Here is an 18,343-nt window from a genome sequence, read left to right on the forward strand (position 1 = left end):
TGGCCCTTGTGCCCGGAACTCTCTCCCTCCTCATCTCTGCCTCTTGGATTCCGTCTTCCTTCAAGTCTCACCTGAAGTCCCAGCTTCTGTAAGCTGTCCTTAATCTTGGGTGCTTTCCCTCTGAGATAATCTCAGATTCACCCCAATATATAGCTTGTTTGTATAGTTGTTTACATGTTGCCTCTCCCATTAGACTTTATATAAGCAGAAGATTTTTCCTTTGTATTGCCAGTCCTTACCACAGTGCCTGGCACATAGTAGGCATTTAATAAATGCCAGTCGGCTGATTATATCCCCCTAGAGATTTACTTTCCAAAGGCTGAATATCCTTACATTTCCCTTCATTTAGCATAGTCTTGAGGCACTCCACCCTCTAGAATTCTTTTCAGCTTGTCCTCCCTAAATCACGGCACTTAGAGCTGAACACAGTACGGTAGATGTGATCTTGGACATTGCTTCTCAATGCAATCAGCTTTTTTGGGCCTTTTTCACATGAACACATGATCTGGTCGTGCAGCTCAAAGATACATCAACCCCACACAGGATGGGAAGTCAGAAGTCCTGTCTTTTAATCTGAAACCTCATATTATTTAGCTGGGTGCCCTCAGGCAGGGGATTTCATCTTTATGGACCACAGGGGTGGGAAGTGGTGGGCTAAGACTAAAATGCATTTTTCAGGAGTTAAGGCATACATTTTAGTTTGTGGGAAGTCCAGTTTACTCCACCTAATCATTTAAACTGTCCCTGCATATAAGTAGCTATTGGCATTAAGTAAATAACAAGGTTGAGCACATTTAATCCCGGTGTTTCAATGACCAAGGAGTCCCTATGTGGCATGGAGGTATCTTTTAAGTTTGAGCAGTCTTTTTCTTAGTGATATACCCTTAGGTAAATGCATGGCAAGACCATTCTGCAGACGCCACAGAAAATGATTTTGTATTAGTATTGGTTTTGGGAGTGGTGGTGAGGGGGAGTGTAGATTTAAAAAAAAAAAAAGAAACCAGCCTCTGTCCAATATAAATTTGTTTTATTGAAGCAGTGAAGTCACATGACCTTGCATCTAGATTTTAGGATGGTCACAGAATTGGCCACAGGAGCCAGCCCTGAAAACGCTGTTTTTCTTTGCACTAATAGACATATTGTGTTTACATACAGCATCCAGGATTGAATATCACCAGACTCAAACACAGCATGTGTTGATTCATTGGGAGGTACAGCCTCACTGGAAATGGTGTTCATATAGTCTTACAAATCACCACCCAGTAACATCAATGGGATGAAGCTTTAAAAAAAAATAAAAGAACAGTTACCCCAAAACCAAGAGTACAGTGTTCAAAGCCGGCAGTACACAATCTATAGTTTGTCCCTTTAACTGGACACTTTCCTTTCTTTTCAAAAACAGCTTGCTGAAATCCCCTTTTCATCAAATTCAATAACATACTAAATATAAGCTGTACCCCTTGGACAAGGCAAGGGAATAAAAGTTTATGTGGAGGGGAAAAGAGAGAAAACACATCTACATCTCGATTTTTGTAACAAAGATTCATATTTCATTAATTTAGGGAAAGGGGAAGGTAATGGCAGTCAACGGAGCAGTGGCAAATTAGAGGGCAAAGAAAGAGGTCTGGGAACTGAAATAAAGACCACACACTTCCGAATTTGAATTTCATTTCCAGGCTAACCTACTTTTTATTTAATGCAAATTACAGTACCAGTTAACTATTTCCAAACTGAGTCACACAGAACAAAATGTATTTACAAGGGAATGGGGGAAGGAAAAAAAAACATTAAGCATACTGTCCACAAAAAAAGTAATGAAAAAAAAATTCAGTCACAGAGGCATTCAAGTAGTAATAATGTTATACAAGTTTTGCTTTTCCTTTAAATCAAGACAGATTTGCACAAGTGTTTGCAATAGTTTGTATACAACCCACAGTCCTTTATATATATATATGTATATATATATATATTTATATATATTTAGATTTCTGTTTCTAATATGGAAGTGGTCACGCTAATTGGTGTGTGTACAGGCCCAAGTGATCCATCGGCAACACATTTATAAATGCAAATTTTACAGGCAAGCACATTTTCATACATCTATCTGCATCTCCCTGTAGACAGATATATAAAAAAGTTTAGAATGAATTAACACAAGGAAGCTACTTCTCAAGCTAACCCCTTATGCATGGTTTGTCATTTTGCTTTTATTGCAGAGGTGCAAAATGGAGCAACAAACGTGAATAAAATTGGGCATAACCCCTGTGAAAATAATCCAAACCCCAGGGATTACTTTTCAAAACTTCAGAAAGGCAGGCCCTGGTCTGGTTACTTGTCTGTGCTTCTAAGTTGTCTGTTTTACCTTCAATGGCTCAGGTTTCTACCAGAAAAGACTAAAATACTGGTAAAGGATGCTTGGTTTTTTGTATGGCGGTGGGGTGGGGAGTTTGGCTTCATCAAGATTTAGAATTTTGTTAATTGTGAACTGTAGGAACCCAATACAATTGTTTTCTTAAAACAAATGTGGACTATTGGGGATCTAGCACTGGCCAAACTTTGTTTTTGTTTTGTTATTTTTTAGAATGTCCAAAGTTAGACTCTTCAAAAGGAAATGGCAAGAAATTTTAAACAAAATAATACCAGCGTCTTGATATCCACAGGGTCAGAGAACATAGTTCTCTCAGAAACCTTTGCATTAGTGCAGACAAAATGACTGGTCAGCCATACTTTGCTAAAAATAAACCAAAAATATTTTTAAAAAATTGAGTGGACTGTTAACAAAACAAAACAAAATTACATCACTGTCACGTCACCAGAAAAAAAAAAAGGTGCCGTCTTTTGCCTTGCTGGAATGAACAACATGATGTGTCAAAAATAGCAACCTTTGGTTTGGTAAAGTTTTTTTTTTCTTCTCTTCAAGACATTGTATGTGGAATACTTGGAGGCAAAACATAAATGATTGTGATTTTTTTCTTTGTTTAAAAAAAAGCCTTTGTGCTGGGCACATAATAAAAATTAAACTGATTTTAATTAAGAATTTATAAATGACATTTTATTGGAAGGGGTGAGAGTGACAAGAAGGGAGCAAGCTAAGAGTTCTTGTTAAAACAACAGTATTTTAACTGGAATGGTCCTACATATTGTAGCCACCAGTAATTATGATGTGACATGCTGAACCATTTTTTGTCAAGCTGTGGTCCTATGAAGATATTTTTGACTCATAAAATCAAATTCTCTCTCTCGGAGGGGGAGGGGACAAGGAGAAGGAAGGAAGGCAAAGAGAGGGAGAAAATGAACCCAAAGGAAGGCTCCCAGAATCTGCTGTTCACAAGACCCCTGGATGCAGGGCTTGGGGAAAGACGAGCAAAATCTAATCTAGCTGATCCCTGCCCCAGCGTTAGGGCAACTTGGTGCTGGGTGGGTGATGTGTGAAATAATGAAACCGGTCACTGCTACTCGGGAGGAAACCAGCACTCAGCCAAAACAAAGTCAGGGTGTGAGTAAAATGAGTTATAACATGGTTTCCTCTCTTTCCACTCCTAAGCATGGTATCACTGAAACCTTAACAGCACTCGTCACAGCTGTGGGAAGGGCTAAATGCTGCTTTGTGAGACATTAGTTAAAAGAGGGAATGGGGACACAGAAAGGGGAAACAAAATTATAAAACAAAACAGAAAACAAAACCAAAAGCGAACCATGGAAGCGAAGGCACTCCAAACTATATAGATACACTATACATTGCTAGAGTTATTGTTACAATAATACAGGCCGGTACCTACTGTACAGAGTTAAAACTATATGGCTTTAAAAAGCTCGTCTACATTTTGTCTGATTATTAAACAGAATCACTGCCCTGAACAGTAACTTTTTGCTCATTAATAACAGTTCCTGGGTCCACATATTTACATACAAAACAATAAAACTTAAATTTAAAAACATCAAAAGAAAATATAATGTACAAGCTTGAATTTGGTGAGGAGCTTTTTATTATTATTATTATTATTATTATTATTTACAAAAAGATATTCAGAGACCTGGATCTCACTTGTATAAAAGAGTTCTGGGATCCTGTCGTGATCCTTGAGAAAGTAAAATCACCGGACTTCAGCCCTCACACACACAAAATAAAATAAAAATGAGAGAAAAGCGCTTACATTTCCCTCTTCTTCCTCCTCCTCCTCTTTCCATCCTCAGGGAAAAAAAGACACAAAGTGTTTCCTGATATAAGCAGTGATTTTATGGACTTTGGAAAATACCATCCAAGTCCAGAGTAATGTCTGTCTCCAAATCTGTGGCTGGGCATTGTCTTAAAGCACATCCATTATTTAGTCACTAACCTGCCTTTTAAATCTTCTATAAATTCTTTTGGGAAACTTATTATTAAAGCCCTATTTCCCTTTATGGGATTCTGCTGGCAAGTTTCATGAATTCAGACTTCTTTCAGATTCTAATTATAATAGCTAATCAAACTAAGAATAGTTGTGAGGGCTTTTTTTGGGGGGTGGGGTGGGGTGTGTCTGTGTTTTCCTTTCCTCTACTATGCTACACCCAGAGCTTTCAAACACCCCAAAGAGCATTGCTGAATGAGTGAAAACTAAGATGACTCATAGTTTTCTTTCTGGGTATCAGTTCATCTCAGCAGGAGGCAACCATCTCTCAGACACCCTGTTTGTCAAACAGCAGGGCAGTGGAGATGTCAACGCCCATTTCCAGGACCACTAAGAGACTAATCTTCCAAATGAGTTGGAAGGTGAGACATTCAAATCCCTACGTAACTTCCTGTAGCAATGAGGAGGGTGAGGGCAAATTGAATGCTCAGAGAGAGATAAGCCTCCACTCTTCCTGCCTCCTAGCAGTAACTTCGCAGCCAGCTCTGCTGTTGCTAGTTTATCCTTGGAAGGTGTTTGAGGAAGGGCAGGCAGGAGGGAAGGGGCCATCACTTAAAATGATCTTTAAATGTAAAATACAACTGATTGTGCCTTAAAGAGTCACAGGTCAAGTAATGGCCCATAAGCACCAAGGTGACTAAGGTTCATTTTAGTGAGTATATAAGGCCCATGTGGACACCAAACTCACAAGTATAAAACAGACCAGTTCTGAAAAAACTATTTCTACATTGCAAATATAATCCATCCACCCTCCTGGCTTTCCAAGGAATATTGCTTTTACTTCAAAAACAGAGACTTTGATTCTGACATCATTCACTGATACAGAAAGAAAACAGAACAAGATAATTAACTGGAAAAAAAAGCATTCTTCTCATGCTTCAATCAGACAAAAAATAAAAAAGCAGTATTGAATATATGTATACATGTATATATATAATATATATACACACACATTTATATAATCAGCTTTCCTATAGGTCAGCAGGTACAAGTACTTTTTATATAATTTTGATGCCTAGTTTATTAATATTTTTACCATTTTAATATCATAATGGCGTATCTGACATGCATCAATAAATAAAATTTAAAAAGCATGAGGTTAAAAAAGGATGAAATTAAATATAGATTCTAGATTTGGATTTAAAATTAGAACTATGTATAGAATGTGGCAATTTGCAATCTCAACTTTCAATAAAAAATTATGAAAAATAAACCAGTAGACTGTTACAGTTCACATTATAAACTATAGTGTCCTCTCATGGTGTATCTTTGCAAGGGAAGCAATTTCAGAGCAAAACCTGGAAAAATATATTCACAGTGGCCATTTGCCAAAGAGCCCCTCATCTGTCCCCTTCCCATAGGACACAGTTCATCACCTGCTTTTCTCTTCTGCAGACCAGAGCGGCTCACCTAACTTTAATTTTCCTTTAGCCTTTCTAGATGACTCCTGGAAAGCTAGGCTGAGATTTGGCAGAGAGCCTCCAGTCAGCCAAACAGGCATCCTCTTGTCCAGCTAACAGAGCTAAGCTCTGGCTTGCTTCTTCTCATCTGACAACTTCCTATCATGTATGACACTGTAGGTTTCTCTCACCCTGATGTAAGAGCAAAATTAAAAAAAAAAATAAGCAAACCCCCTGAAAACATTCCATGTGTAGCTCTAAACTTGAAAGTCAATTGCCTCCCTTGGCGATGGATGTGACACATTCCACCTGCCACACCCACCCCAACATGCCAAAGGCAATTCTTCAAAAACCCTAGGATACGGATTAATTTTACAAGCAACACTGAAGCCCCCAATGAATTACACCTGCTAAGCTCCCAACCAAATTCAAGCTGTGCACTATACCAATGTCTGACACTGACTGAAAAAAAGAAAAGAAAGTTCCCCAAACTTCAGCACAGAACAGTTTTCTTCTTTTGTGGAAGGGGGCACGAGGCAAGAGTCCTGCTTTTAGAGTACATAACAGCAGACTTTCCATAAAAAAGACTGTCGTGGGAGTTATTTTATGTTCCATTGCTCCGCTTGTCCCCTCCCCACGACCCCTCCCGAACCCCTGGAAATCCCTCAAAGTGAGAATACAATGAAACTGACTTGTATTTATAGATATTTTACAAGGTTAAATAAGAACAACAATAATAAAAAAAAAATTCAACACTAAAATGAACAAGGTTTTTTTTTTTTCTCTTTAATTTTCTTTCCCAACGTGACCAGTGTTGCTGAGTGAAACCCAAGTGGCCGGCGAGTTCTCCTGCACAGCTGGCTGCCTGGTGCTGGTTCAGGTGGAGTTGGAGGCTGAAGCTGATGCTGCATTATTGGTCTGTCCTCGGTCTCCTGCATTAGCATCTGCAATAAGAGTTCCCCAAAGAGAAAGCATGAGCAATGCTGTTTGGAGAGAACTTTTAAATAGGCCTATGAGACAGGAACTGACTAGATGCATGCTGCTCTCCCTCCCCACCCCAAGGCTGCTCTGGCGGTAAGGAAATCTCAATTCCATATTCTTAGATTAGCCTACCAATAAAAATGATTCTTGGTCTTCAGGGAGAGAAAGTATCTCTGGGTAACAGAATAGTTGGGAACTTGGCAAATGCTTGTGTCTGTGTGTCTCAGTTTCCTCATCTATAAAATGAAGGGATGTGAGGTCTGTATTAGGTCTAAACCTTTGATGCTATGATCAACTCAGGCTGGGAGTAAGGAGCAGATTATCAACACTCACAGAGTCTAGCTTATTTAAAATTAACTAGTAATGGATGCATACCAAAACCTGTGGAAAGATTGGGAAGTTACCAAAAAAACAAAATAAGTCACCATATTTAAGTGGGTAGAGATGTCTAAAAAGTCCTGAGAGTCACCCATCAATGACAGGAAGGAGCACCTCAGGTGAATTAGGCTCATCTACTTGCTTTCAAAGTAGAGTCAGCTCTCAATGACTCATTTTAACTGGAGATAGGGACAATAGAAATCCACATTTCTCAACACAATAAACTGTCCCAGAGTCGATGTCTTGGGACTGAGCGTACTTTGCAGACCCATTTTAGGCAACTGACTGACCAGAAAACACACGAAATTTTACACATGTTTAAAAAAAGATCCAAGGAGCTAATTGCCTTCCCTGATATCAGAAACTGTTATGATTTTACCAGTGGGAATGACATTACAGAAGAGGCAGCAACATCTGTTTTGTTGCTGCCCCCTCAGGGTGATGGGGCCTTTCCATCTGATTATTTCAACATTTCACATGTATTGTCTTCCCCTTTAGAATGTGAGTTCCTTGAGGGCAGGGACTGTTTTGCTTTTGTCTTTGTGTGTCAGTGACTATAACAAGGTGGTTTTGCACACAGTAAGTGCATAACAAATGCTTCATTCATTCAGTTCTCTCCTCTGAACTACATAGTACCCAATACTTCCTTTTTCTGCCCATCTGCATTATACTTTACAATGTAATCACAGTACATGTTCTATCTCCCCTCTGGACCATAAACTCTTCAAGGGCAAGAACCCAATCATATTTGTCTTTGTATCCACCAGACCACCTGGCACAGTGACTTGCAGATAGCGAGTATCAAATAAAGATCTGAATTGAAAAACATTCTAAAAGACACGGCTGGACAACTATGGTACCCAAGATGCTTGACTAACTCTTGAAATTCTAGATGGGCTGTTTCTTCTGCATCTACTTTTTTTTTGGCTAGGCAATGGCGTTAAGTGACTTGCCCGGGCTCACACAGCTAGTAAGTGTCAAGTGTATGAGGCCGAATTTGAACTCAGGTCCTCCTGACTGCAGGGGTGGTGCTCTATATACTGCTCCACCTTGCTGCCCCACTGCATCTACTCTTGCTGTTGCACTGACATCACACTCAAAGGTCCAAGAGTGTGTTGCTGGCAACATTGAAAACTGTCCAAAGACAGGGTGTTTATTATTTGCTAAAGTTGGAAATGGGATGAAGGCTATACTGGTATTCCTGGAGACTTTGGCTGGCAATTAATTACCTTATACTTGTCTGTATTTTCCTAGGTTCTTCTATCCTGGCAAGAAATTTCTTTGCATGATAACAAAAACTCCTAACACTTTGAGCAATAAAATTTAACACAGAAGTTGACCCCCAGCCCCTCGAGGTAGGGTTAATATGGATCAAGAAGAGATACTGGTCAAGGCTGGAGGCTATTGGAACTTATTCAGCAGACTCTCAAAATACAGGGGTTATTCTACTCTCTGAGTTATGACCTCTTCATGAAGACCTTGGCTGGTCCATGAGGTCGTTTTTGTAACATAATGACCTGGGACCCTGCTCTAATATTGATAGTACCCTCTGACCTCCCATTTAATTGTGTCTGTTCCTAATGACTTTAATGCCATTTGTATTTGGAGGACGTGCATAATTCCTGGGATTCAACAACTACTTCATGCTTTATTGTCAAAATCCTTGTTGTCCTATGTTCTAAACAAATCTAGTTTACACAAACTCTTCGATGGAACCTTCCTAGATACTTTGATCTTCTTCATACTCTAGTGAAATGTAGATCTGGATGCTGTGATGTCGGGACAAATAAATTAGGGTCAGAGAATCTATGGAACTGAATGGAGTTTTAACTATGGAGACAGTGTGGTATAAAGAAAAGAGAACTGGATTTGGACACAGAAGCCCTGGCTCCAAATCCTGTCTCTGTCACTTAATACTTGTATGACTCTGGCCAAGTAACTTTACCTCTCTGGCCTCCAGTTTCCTAATATGTTAAATAGAGGGGGTTAGTCCTTAGGGTTTCTTCTAACTTTAAAATCTTTAAGCTGTGTCACAAGGAGTGAATTCAAAAAGAAAGTGCATAGCTTATTTATTCCCAGGTTACATTTTCTGCTGACATAGGACTTCCTCCTTGAAGTCAGGGTCATTAGCTTTGATGGTGAATGGATAACAATGTCTAAAATTTAATTTATTTAGTTCATTATTTCAGGTAATGATTCTTGGGCTTCCATGACTATATTTGGATATGCCTTGGTTTTGTCTTTCCACTGAATTTGAGAGTGATGCATCTTGTCCTACTTCTAGTAATTTTTCCACTGGTCTTCAGAGTTTCCTTCATCAAATGACCTCTCTTCAATTACTTTCCTGAACACAGCTATCTAACAAGCCCTTTTCTGTAGACTGCATTTCACAATAATAACAGGCACAGTTTATGTTAAAATTAATGAAATCCTACTCCACACTTTATAATTGAAGAACTGCCTCAAAAAAATCTCATTTATTTATACTGGATAGCAATGTCAATCTTTGGTTGGATAAGGGATGTTAAACCTTCATATGTAGTAATATACTAGATATAAATCTGCCTGAAACCTGGTCTATTTGTAGAGAAGGACACAGTAATTATCTAATAACAGTAATCCTACACTAGATTCTCATCTAGAGCAATCTAATAAAGTGGTTTTTGATTTTCAGAATAAAATATTTGAAATGCAATTTGTAAATATTTCTTTACCTACTCTAGGCAGTTCTGTGTGCTGTGTCATTCTTGAGTGTTTGACAAAAAGATTCATTGATTACTGGGAATTTAGCACACATGAACACTGTCCCTGGCAACACTTTACCCTCTTGTTCTAACCAGTCCCTTCTCTCACAATGCAGGCTGAAACTGAGTTAGGTAAAGATCTTCAAAAAAAAAGCTTGTTTTATCTACATTAAATTTGCTTCTTGTTCAAATTTTGCTCAGCAATAAATGCAATAGAAATTCTTTTATGCGACCAATATCTCACACCATATAACAAGATAAGGTCAAAACGGATATATGATTTAGACACGAACAGTGACACTGTAAGCAAATTAGGAAAGCAAGAAATAGTTTACCTGTCAGATTTACGGAGAAGGGAAGAATTTATGACCAAGCAAGAGATGGAGAACATTATGAAATGCAAAATGAATAATTTTGATTACATTAGATTAAAAAGTTTTTGCACAAAGAAAGCTAATGCAACCAAGATTAGAAGGAAAGGAGAAAGCTGGGAAATAAATTTTACATGTTTCTGATAAAGGCCTCATTTCTCAAATATATAGAGAACTGAGTCAAATTTATAAGAATACAAGTCATTCCCCAATTGATAAATGGTCAAAGGATAGGAACAGGCAGTTTTCAGATAAAGAAAATTAAAACACCTCTGAGGTACCACACCATACCTATCAGATTGACTAATATGACAGAAAAGAAAAATGATAAACGTTGGAGAAGATGTGGGAAAAATGGGACACTAATACATTGTTGATTGGAGCTGTAAACTGATCCAAATATTCTGGAGAGCAATTTGGAACTATGCCCAACAATCAAACTGTGATCTAGCAATACCACTACTAGGTCTGTATCCCAGAGATTTAAAAACAAAACAAAACAACACCCAGAAAAGGACCCACATGTACAAAAATATTTATAGCTGCTCCTTTTGTGCGGCAAAGAATCGGAAATTGAGGGGATGCCCATCAATTGGGGAATGGCTGAACAAGTTGTGGTATATGAATGTAATGGAATACTATTGTGCTATGAGAAATGATGAGCAGGCAGACTTCAGAAAAACCTGGAAAGACTTGAATGGTCTGATGCTGAGTGAAGTGAGCAAAACGACGAGAAGATGTACACAGTAACAGTAACAGTAACACTGTGTGATGATATTATGATAGACTTAGCTCTTCTCAGAAATACAATGATCCAAAACAACTCCAAAAGATTCATGATGGAAAATGCTATCCACATCCAGAGAAGGAACTATGGAGTCTGAACGCAGATCGAAGCACGTTATTTTCACTTGTGTGTGTGTGTGTGTGTGTGTGTGTGTGTGTGTGTGTGTGTCTTTTCCCTTCTGTTCTGTTTCTTCTTTCACGTGACTTATGTAGAAATGTTTCCATTATTGCCCGTGTATAACCTATATCAGACTGCTTGCTGACTTGGGGAGGGGAGAGCGAAAGGAGGGAGAAAAATCTGAAACTCAAAATCTTATAAAAATAAAGGTTGAAAACTATCTTTACATGTAATTGGAAAAGATAAAATACTATTTATAAAAAAGATTCTTCTATGCTAGGAAGCACTGGCATGATTTGCTCATCTGCCACACCAATGGTATCTTATGAGGTGTTTTATTTATCTGTAAAGAGTTTTGAAGGTCTTTTTATGCTATATTTTTTACAAATGACAAACACAAGCCTTTTAAATGAGTATGGGACCAAAACCAAATTCTACTTCTAAGCATTTCATTTTAAACCACTGAAAAATGGAATCAAATTCCATAGGTTTAGACTTTGGTAATAATCTCCTCTGAAATATGCCCAAGTCACTTGAGGAGAAAAAATTTTGGTTGCTGATCATTTTGTCTAGATGGGAAGGAACATATGCTTTTTATAGTTCAATTTTTTGACTGAAGGTCAGCATACAGTATATATACTTCACATCTTTGTTGGTAGAAGGTAGATTCTCTATTCTGTCATTTTTTTTTAAATTTAATTTTTGGTGAGGCAATTGGGGTGAAATGACTTGCCCAGGTCAAACAGCTAGTATCAAGTGTCTGAGTTCACATCTGAACTCAGGTCCTCCTGACTCCAGGGCTGGTGCTCTATCCACTGTGCCACCTAGCTGCTCCTAGATTCTCTATTCTTAAAGAAGATATAATTATGGGACAGGAAAACAAAAGAAGAAAGGATTCTTAGTACTACAAATTTTACCATTCGACAGATAACCTTCATTCACTGATTGTGATGAAGGAAGATTTGCTGACATATAAAGTCAAACTTCAAGGGGAACTCACAGGTAAGAGCTAGGTAGATGGGGTGAAAAGGTCTCTTCTCTCCTCAAGCTTCCTCAACAACACTCCTCCCCCAATATGAACTGTGTCTTGCTTATTCTACTGAGCATTCTGAATTCCCTGGTGTCTTCTCTACATCTCACACTCCTTTAAGGTCCTCTCTTCCTTCATTCCAGTTTCTGAGGAAGATGGGGCCCTTACTGCCCAATTTGTAACCAATTTATGACATGTAACCATGATCTCATCCCTTCCCTTCTTCTCCAGCAAATTGCTCCCACAATCATCCTCTTTGGTGTTCCTTCCTTGATGGCTATAAACATGCTTGAGGCTCCCCCATCCTTAAAAAACCCTCTCTAGACCTTACCATCCCCTCAAGATATCACTCGATGTCCCTCCTACCTTTTCCAGCCACATTCTTAGAATAAGTTATCTATATTCACTGCTTCCACTTCCTTTCAACAATTTGAAATCTTGCTTCCGACCTTATCCCTCAAGTGAAATGCTCTTTCCAAAGGTACCCATGATTTTTTAGTTGTCAAATATGATGGCCTTTTCTCAGTTCTTCCCCTTTTGACTTGTCTGCAGCATTGACATTGCTGACCATCCTTTCTTCCTGAATGTTGTCTTCTCTGGGTTTTTGTGACACTGCTGTCTCTTAGTTCTCTTCCCGTTGGACCCCTCCTCAGTTCCTTTGCCTCTTAACTAACTCTTAACTATGGCTGTATACAGATGCTGTCCCGCATTCTCTTCTTTAACTGCTTTCAGTGCCCTCATCAACTCCTATGAGTTTAATAATAATACTTTTTATGCTAATAATTCTTAGATTTACATATCTAGCCCTAGTCTCTCTCCTGACCTCTAGTCCCATTGCCTCTTAGATGTTTCAAAGATGTCATCAGATGTCATTCAGGTTTGCAACTTTAGCATTATCCCTTCTGATCAGTTATGAAATCTCGCCATTCCTAAATGAACGCTACCTCTAGCATCTGTTCCTCTCTTTCTACTTGCACAGAAACCACCCTAGTGCAGGCCCTTATCACCTTTTGCCACAGCCTCCTAATTGATTTCTGGGACCAGTCTCTTCTTTGCTCTAAACCATTTTCAACACAGCTGCCAAAGTGATTTCCGTAAAGTACAGATTTCACGATGTCACTCCCTTACTCAAACTCTAGTGGTTCCCCATTATCTCCAGGATGAAGAATAAATTCCTGTTTGAAATATAAAGCCCTTCACACAATGGCCCTATCCTAGCATTCCAGCCTTGTTACCTATCACTCCCTTTCCCACACTCTACAGTTCAGTCAAAAGGTATTTCTTAGACACGGCACTAAATCTTGGGTCTCCACGTCTTTGCACTGGCTGTCCCCTTCCTGTTTCCTCCCCCACCCTGCCCCCCAACCTGTCATGCATGCTCTACTTTTTCCTCACGTCTACATCTTAGACTCCCTAGGTCCCTTCAAGTCTCAGTACAAGTGCCTTCTTTTACATGAAATCTTTCCTGATCCTCCCCAGCTGTAAGTCCCCCCCCATTACATAGTGTGTGTGTGTGTGCGCGCGCGCGCACGTGTGTGTATGTATTGCCTCTTCTCTTTAGAGCAATCATAGGCTCTTTGAAAGCAGGGTCTGTCTGCTTTTGTTTCCCCAATGCCTGGCATATTCTCTTGCATGGAGTATGTGCCTAATAAATACTTACTGACGGAGTGATTGGTTGATGTACCTTTCATGTGATTAAGCAGACTTTCATTTAGGGCTTAAACTGGAAGTAAAAGGCTATGCTACTCAATACAATCACAAAGCTCATGCTTAGTCTATTCCACTTTATATCTTTTAAAGATACTATCTCTATAAATTAAGACTGTTAACTCTAAGACAAGAAAAATTGTTGACAAGAGCATTATTTTCTATATTTTTAAGTATGAATGTGCTAAAGTACCTATATATTTGTACAGAGGGTTACAAACTGACCTGGGAATAATTCCAGTTATTAATTTACTTGGCTCAAAACTAATCTTTAATAACAGCTTCCCTCCATATGAGGCTAAAGAAAGCAACAGGTTGCTAATTTATAAGGGGAGATGACACCACTGTTCCCCAGAGAAAACAGGAAAAAATAAATTAAATTACCTCCTTAGGTAAGGCCATCCTTATTAGATATATAGTGGCATAGAACCAATGATAAAATATATATTAAAGCCTCCAAACACAAACTCATTCTACCCTTATTTTATATTTTTTTATATATATATGTGTGTGTGTATGTATGTATGTATATATACACATATATACATACATACACACATATGTGCATATGCATTCACACACACATATAAGGATCATAGATTTAAAACTGGAGGGATCTCAGAAGCCATCTAGTCCAGCCCCTCATTACAAATGAGGAAACTGAGGCCCAGGGAGGTTAATATTCATATTCTCATGCACATTCACTCAGACAAGGAGCATAGTATAGTATAAAAGATATTGGATTTGAATTCAGAAGATATGGGCTTCAATCTCAGCTCTGCTCCTTACTACATGGGGAAATATTTTGCAACTCTTAACACTTCTAGGCCTCCAGTCCTTCATTAGTAACATCTGTAACACCCCGTCCCCCTTGCTCCCTCTCCTGCTCTTGGGTGACTCTTTCAGAGCCCATCCAAGATGGAAGGGTGGGGTAAGACTTACCAAAGCAGCCTTCTTCTCAGTCTTTCCTCCTTCCCTTGGACTGCCTGACTACTCACAGGGCTTGCATGAGATGGGAGTCAATAATTCTATTCCTTCTCAGGAGAGAAGTGCCTCCTCTGGTTGACCCTAAGTAATTCTAACTTCTTACTGCTCCAGACAACCCTAAGGCTCTAAGATGCAGAAGAGGCACCGACTTTTCTTGGTGGAGGGAGATTCTTTACTTGGGAGTTCCCTATACCAATGAAATTACAGGTCCAGCTCCTATCTCTATTTCTGGAATTTCAAATTTAGGTAACTTCAGAAAGACATACATATAGGAGACAAATACAGAATTATACTGAAAGATCTGAGACAGAAACATTCCTTCCACATACACCAGAATGGACAGGCAGATGGACAAAGACTCACAATGAAGACAAAAATCATATCACACATAATTATCAATTAGCAGTGATGACTAAGGTACTATCTTTTTAAAAAAAATTTTAACATTTTTATTTAAAGTTTTGAGTTCCAAATTCTATCCCTCCCTCCCCTACTCCCTCCCTGAGATAGTAAGCAATCAGATATAGGTTACACATGTGCAATCATGTAAAACATTTCCATAGTCATTTTGCACAAGAAGACTAGAATAAAAGAAAAAAGTGAAAGTGAAAAATAGCATGCTTCAGTGTGTATTCAATCAATATCAGTTCTTTCTCTGGAGGCGTACAGCATGCTTCATCATTAGTCCTTTGGGATTGTCTAGGATCATTATATTGCTGAGAATATCTAAGTCACTCACAGTTCTTCATCGAACAATACTGCTGTTATTGTGTACAACGATCTCCAGGTTCTGTTCACTTCACTATTCATTAAGTCATGTAAATCTTTCCAGGTTTTTCTGAAAATCATCCTGCTTGTCATTTCTTATAGCACAATAATATTCCATTACGATCATATACTACAGCTTGTTTAGCCATTCCCCAAATGATGAGCATCCCTCTGATTTCCAATTCTTAGCCATAAGGTACTATGTTAATCATTGTGGGCCCCATCCTTGCTCTTAAGGAGCTTACATTCCAATAGGGAAGATATAAACATGTAGAACATTAAATATTGACACAAAGAAATAAACAACAGTCAGCATAATGACAAGGAATATCTTAAGCTGTGATACAAAAACAAAAAATAAGAGATCTGGAATGAGAAGATGTGGGTTCAAGCTGTGTTTCTGCCACTTTCTGTGTGATTTTGAGTAGATAATTTAACTTTTCTGGGTCTCAGATTAAATATTTATAAAAAGGGGTAGTAATACTTTTCAATATCTATCTCATTAGTCAATTATGGTGGCCAAATGGGGCAATGTATGTAAAATATTTTGTTAACAAAATAAGATAAATGTGTATATGTGTGTGTGCGTGCGTGTGTAAGGGAAGCAGTACAGTAAGTAGATTGGGTCTTGGAAACCTTGCATTCAAGTCAAAGCTTTGCTGTTAGTTATTATCTGTGACTGTGGGCAAGTCACTTGACCTCTATGGGCCTCAGTTTCCATATAATGGGTAGGCTACTACTCCTACTTCCTATTACACATGGTTGTTGTGAGAAAAATTATATGTAAATTGTAAAAGTACTATAGCAATATGAGCAATTATCATTATTACCAAAGGATACACAATGACTGAAGAGATGGTAAGAGCTAAATGCTCTCAGTGAGGTTCAATTCACCAGGTCCAAAAGTACATTCCAGGGCACTGAAAGAACTTGCAGATGTGACTGATGAATTGTTGTTGGTGATTTCTGAAAAATTGTGGAGAATGGAAGAGGAGCTTCAGGAATAGAGACAGGTATAAGGCACCACTTTTCAGAAAGGGGAAGACTATGGACCAGTGTGACTTTGACTTTGGTTCTTGGCAAAATTCTAGAGTGCTCTATTGCAGAGATGGCACCAATCTGAAAAGTCTGGCTACCATGTGGGATAGTGTATAAGGACAGGGTGGAATTATGGGTTCATTCTAATAAGATACAATTTTATAGGGTAAGTATAAAACTAATATTAAAAAAAATTGCTCACACTTGTGTACGACAGGGCAAATGTAGCTAAACAACAATTCATGTGAATAGAACATGGGGATTTTAGTGAATTGTAAATTCAATGACGAATCAGCAGGGTGACACGACATCCAAAAAATTGAGTATGAAATTAAGTGCCATTAAAATAAGTATCGTTCACAAAAACAGATGTGAAAGGCCCACTGTGCTCTGCCCTAGCCTGAACACACCTCTGCTGTCAGGCAAGTGCACATTTTAGGAAAGATGGTGACAAGGTAGTTTATATAAAATAGGGTACCAGGATGGTGAGGGAACTACAAACCACGCCATGGAAGTTGAAGAACATGTGAATATTTAGCCAAAAAAGAGAAAACTTAGGGGAAATATGAAAGCTGTCTTTAAATATGTGAAATATCCCTTGTGGAAGAAGGATTAGATTTGTCCTGCTCTGTTCTAGAGGAGATAACCAAGAAGTAATACAGTATGGATTTCCGTAAACTGTACTGAAACAAACCAAAAAAACCTATTTAAAAATAAGAGCTGTTCAAAAGTGGAATGGAAGACCTCAAGATAGTATGTTCTCATTCTGGGGGTTTTCTAGCAGATTCCTACTTCAGTCAGAGGATGAGAGGTCTCTTCCAATTCTGGGATTCTATGATTAATTGCTAAGGGAATCCTACAGACATGAATACTAAAAGAGGTCATAGGAGAGAGAAGGATCACTGTGGGCTAGTGTGGCTTGGGAAGGCTTAATGGAAAAAGAGAGATTTGAGCTTGAAGGATGAATAGATCATAAACCCACACGCAAATAAACAGATGCAAACAATGGCATACAGATAGGAGACTACCCCTTGCTGACTGTCTATGAGCTTTCACCGAGCCCTTTCAATGCTGTTTTGTCAGTTTAAACAGAGCTGGTTCTATAATTGAGTTCATATTAGCCTGAGTGCTTTTCCTTTTTTTTTTTTTTTGTAGATACCTAGACATAAACATATTCTGATGTTCACTGAGGAAATGGGAGTTAAATGAGTCAAAGAATTTCTGTGAGAGGCCCCAAGACTGAATCCTGGCAGTATGAGCCCAGAAGGGGTCAGTTACAAAAGAGTTAAAAATTGATTTCTCCTTTTGTATTTGTGAAGAAACACTACATGGGTTTTTTTTGCAAGTTAATAATTAGACCCTTATGCAGACCAAACACTTACATCCCTCCATCCATCCATCCATCTATCTATCTATCTCTCGACGGCCTATCAGGTGGGACTATCACTATAATGATCCACAATACAACAGTCCTAAAATTCTGGACCTATTCTGCTAGCAGAGTAGATAACTTGAGAATTCTCCTTAGATGTGATCTATCTCACTTTCTCATCCGATTCCTTTCTTTAGGCTTGTTGTCTCATCAGGAAGCCAAGTCACCTCCTCATTTTACCTCAAATTACTGTGACTTCTGACTTCTCCCAGAAT

General features: G+C 38.6%; 1 protein-coding gene across 4 annotated transcripts in view; it reads right to left on the reverse strand.

Annotated features, from left to right (window-relative positions):
• Window positions 1–1,658: 1,658 nt before the first annotated feature.
• GSK3B (glycogen synthase kinase 3 beta) overlaps window positions 1,659–18,343 on the reverse strand; it is a 287,106-nt gene continuing 270,421 nt past the window's right edge. For 2 of the 4 annotated variants that reach the window (XM_020985881.2, XM_020985883.2), the window contains 2 exons: window positions 16,489–16,624; window positions 1,659–6,732 (listed from right to left, as the gene is read on the reverse strand). In XM_020985881.2, the coding sequence (XP_020841540.1) occupies window positions 16,524–16,624 (101 nt within the window). In that variant the 3' untranslated portion in view covers window positions 1,659–6,732; window positions 16,489–16,523. The remainder of the gene's footprint in view (window positions 6,733–16,488; window positions 16,625–18,343) is intronic. The other 2 variants (XM_020985882.2, XM_020985884.2) reach the window with 1 other exon arrangement.

Source organism: Phascolarctos cinereus, unplaced genomic scaffold (genome assembly GCF_003287225.1).
Source record: "Phascolarctos cinereus isolate Bilbo 61053 unplaced genomic scaffold, phaCin_HiC Scaffold_726;HRSCAF=1367, whole genome shotgun sequence".
Lineage (NCBI taxonomy): Eukaryota > Metazoa > Chordata > Mammalia > Diprotodontia > Phascolarctidae > Phascolarctos > Phascolarctos cinereus.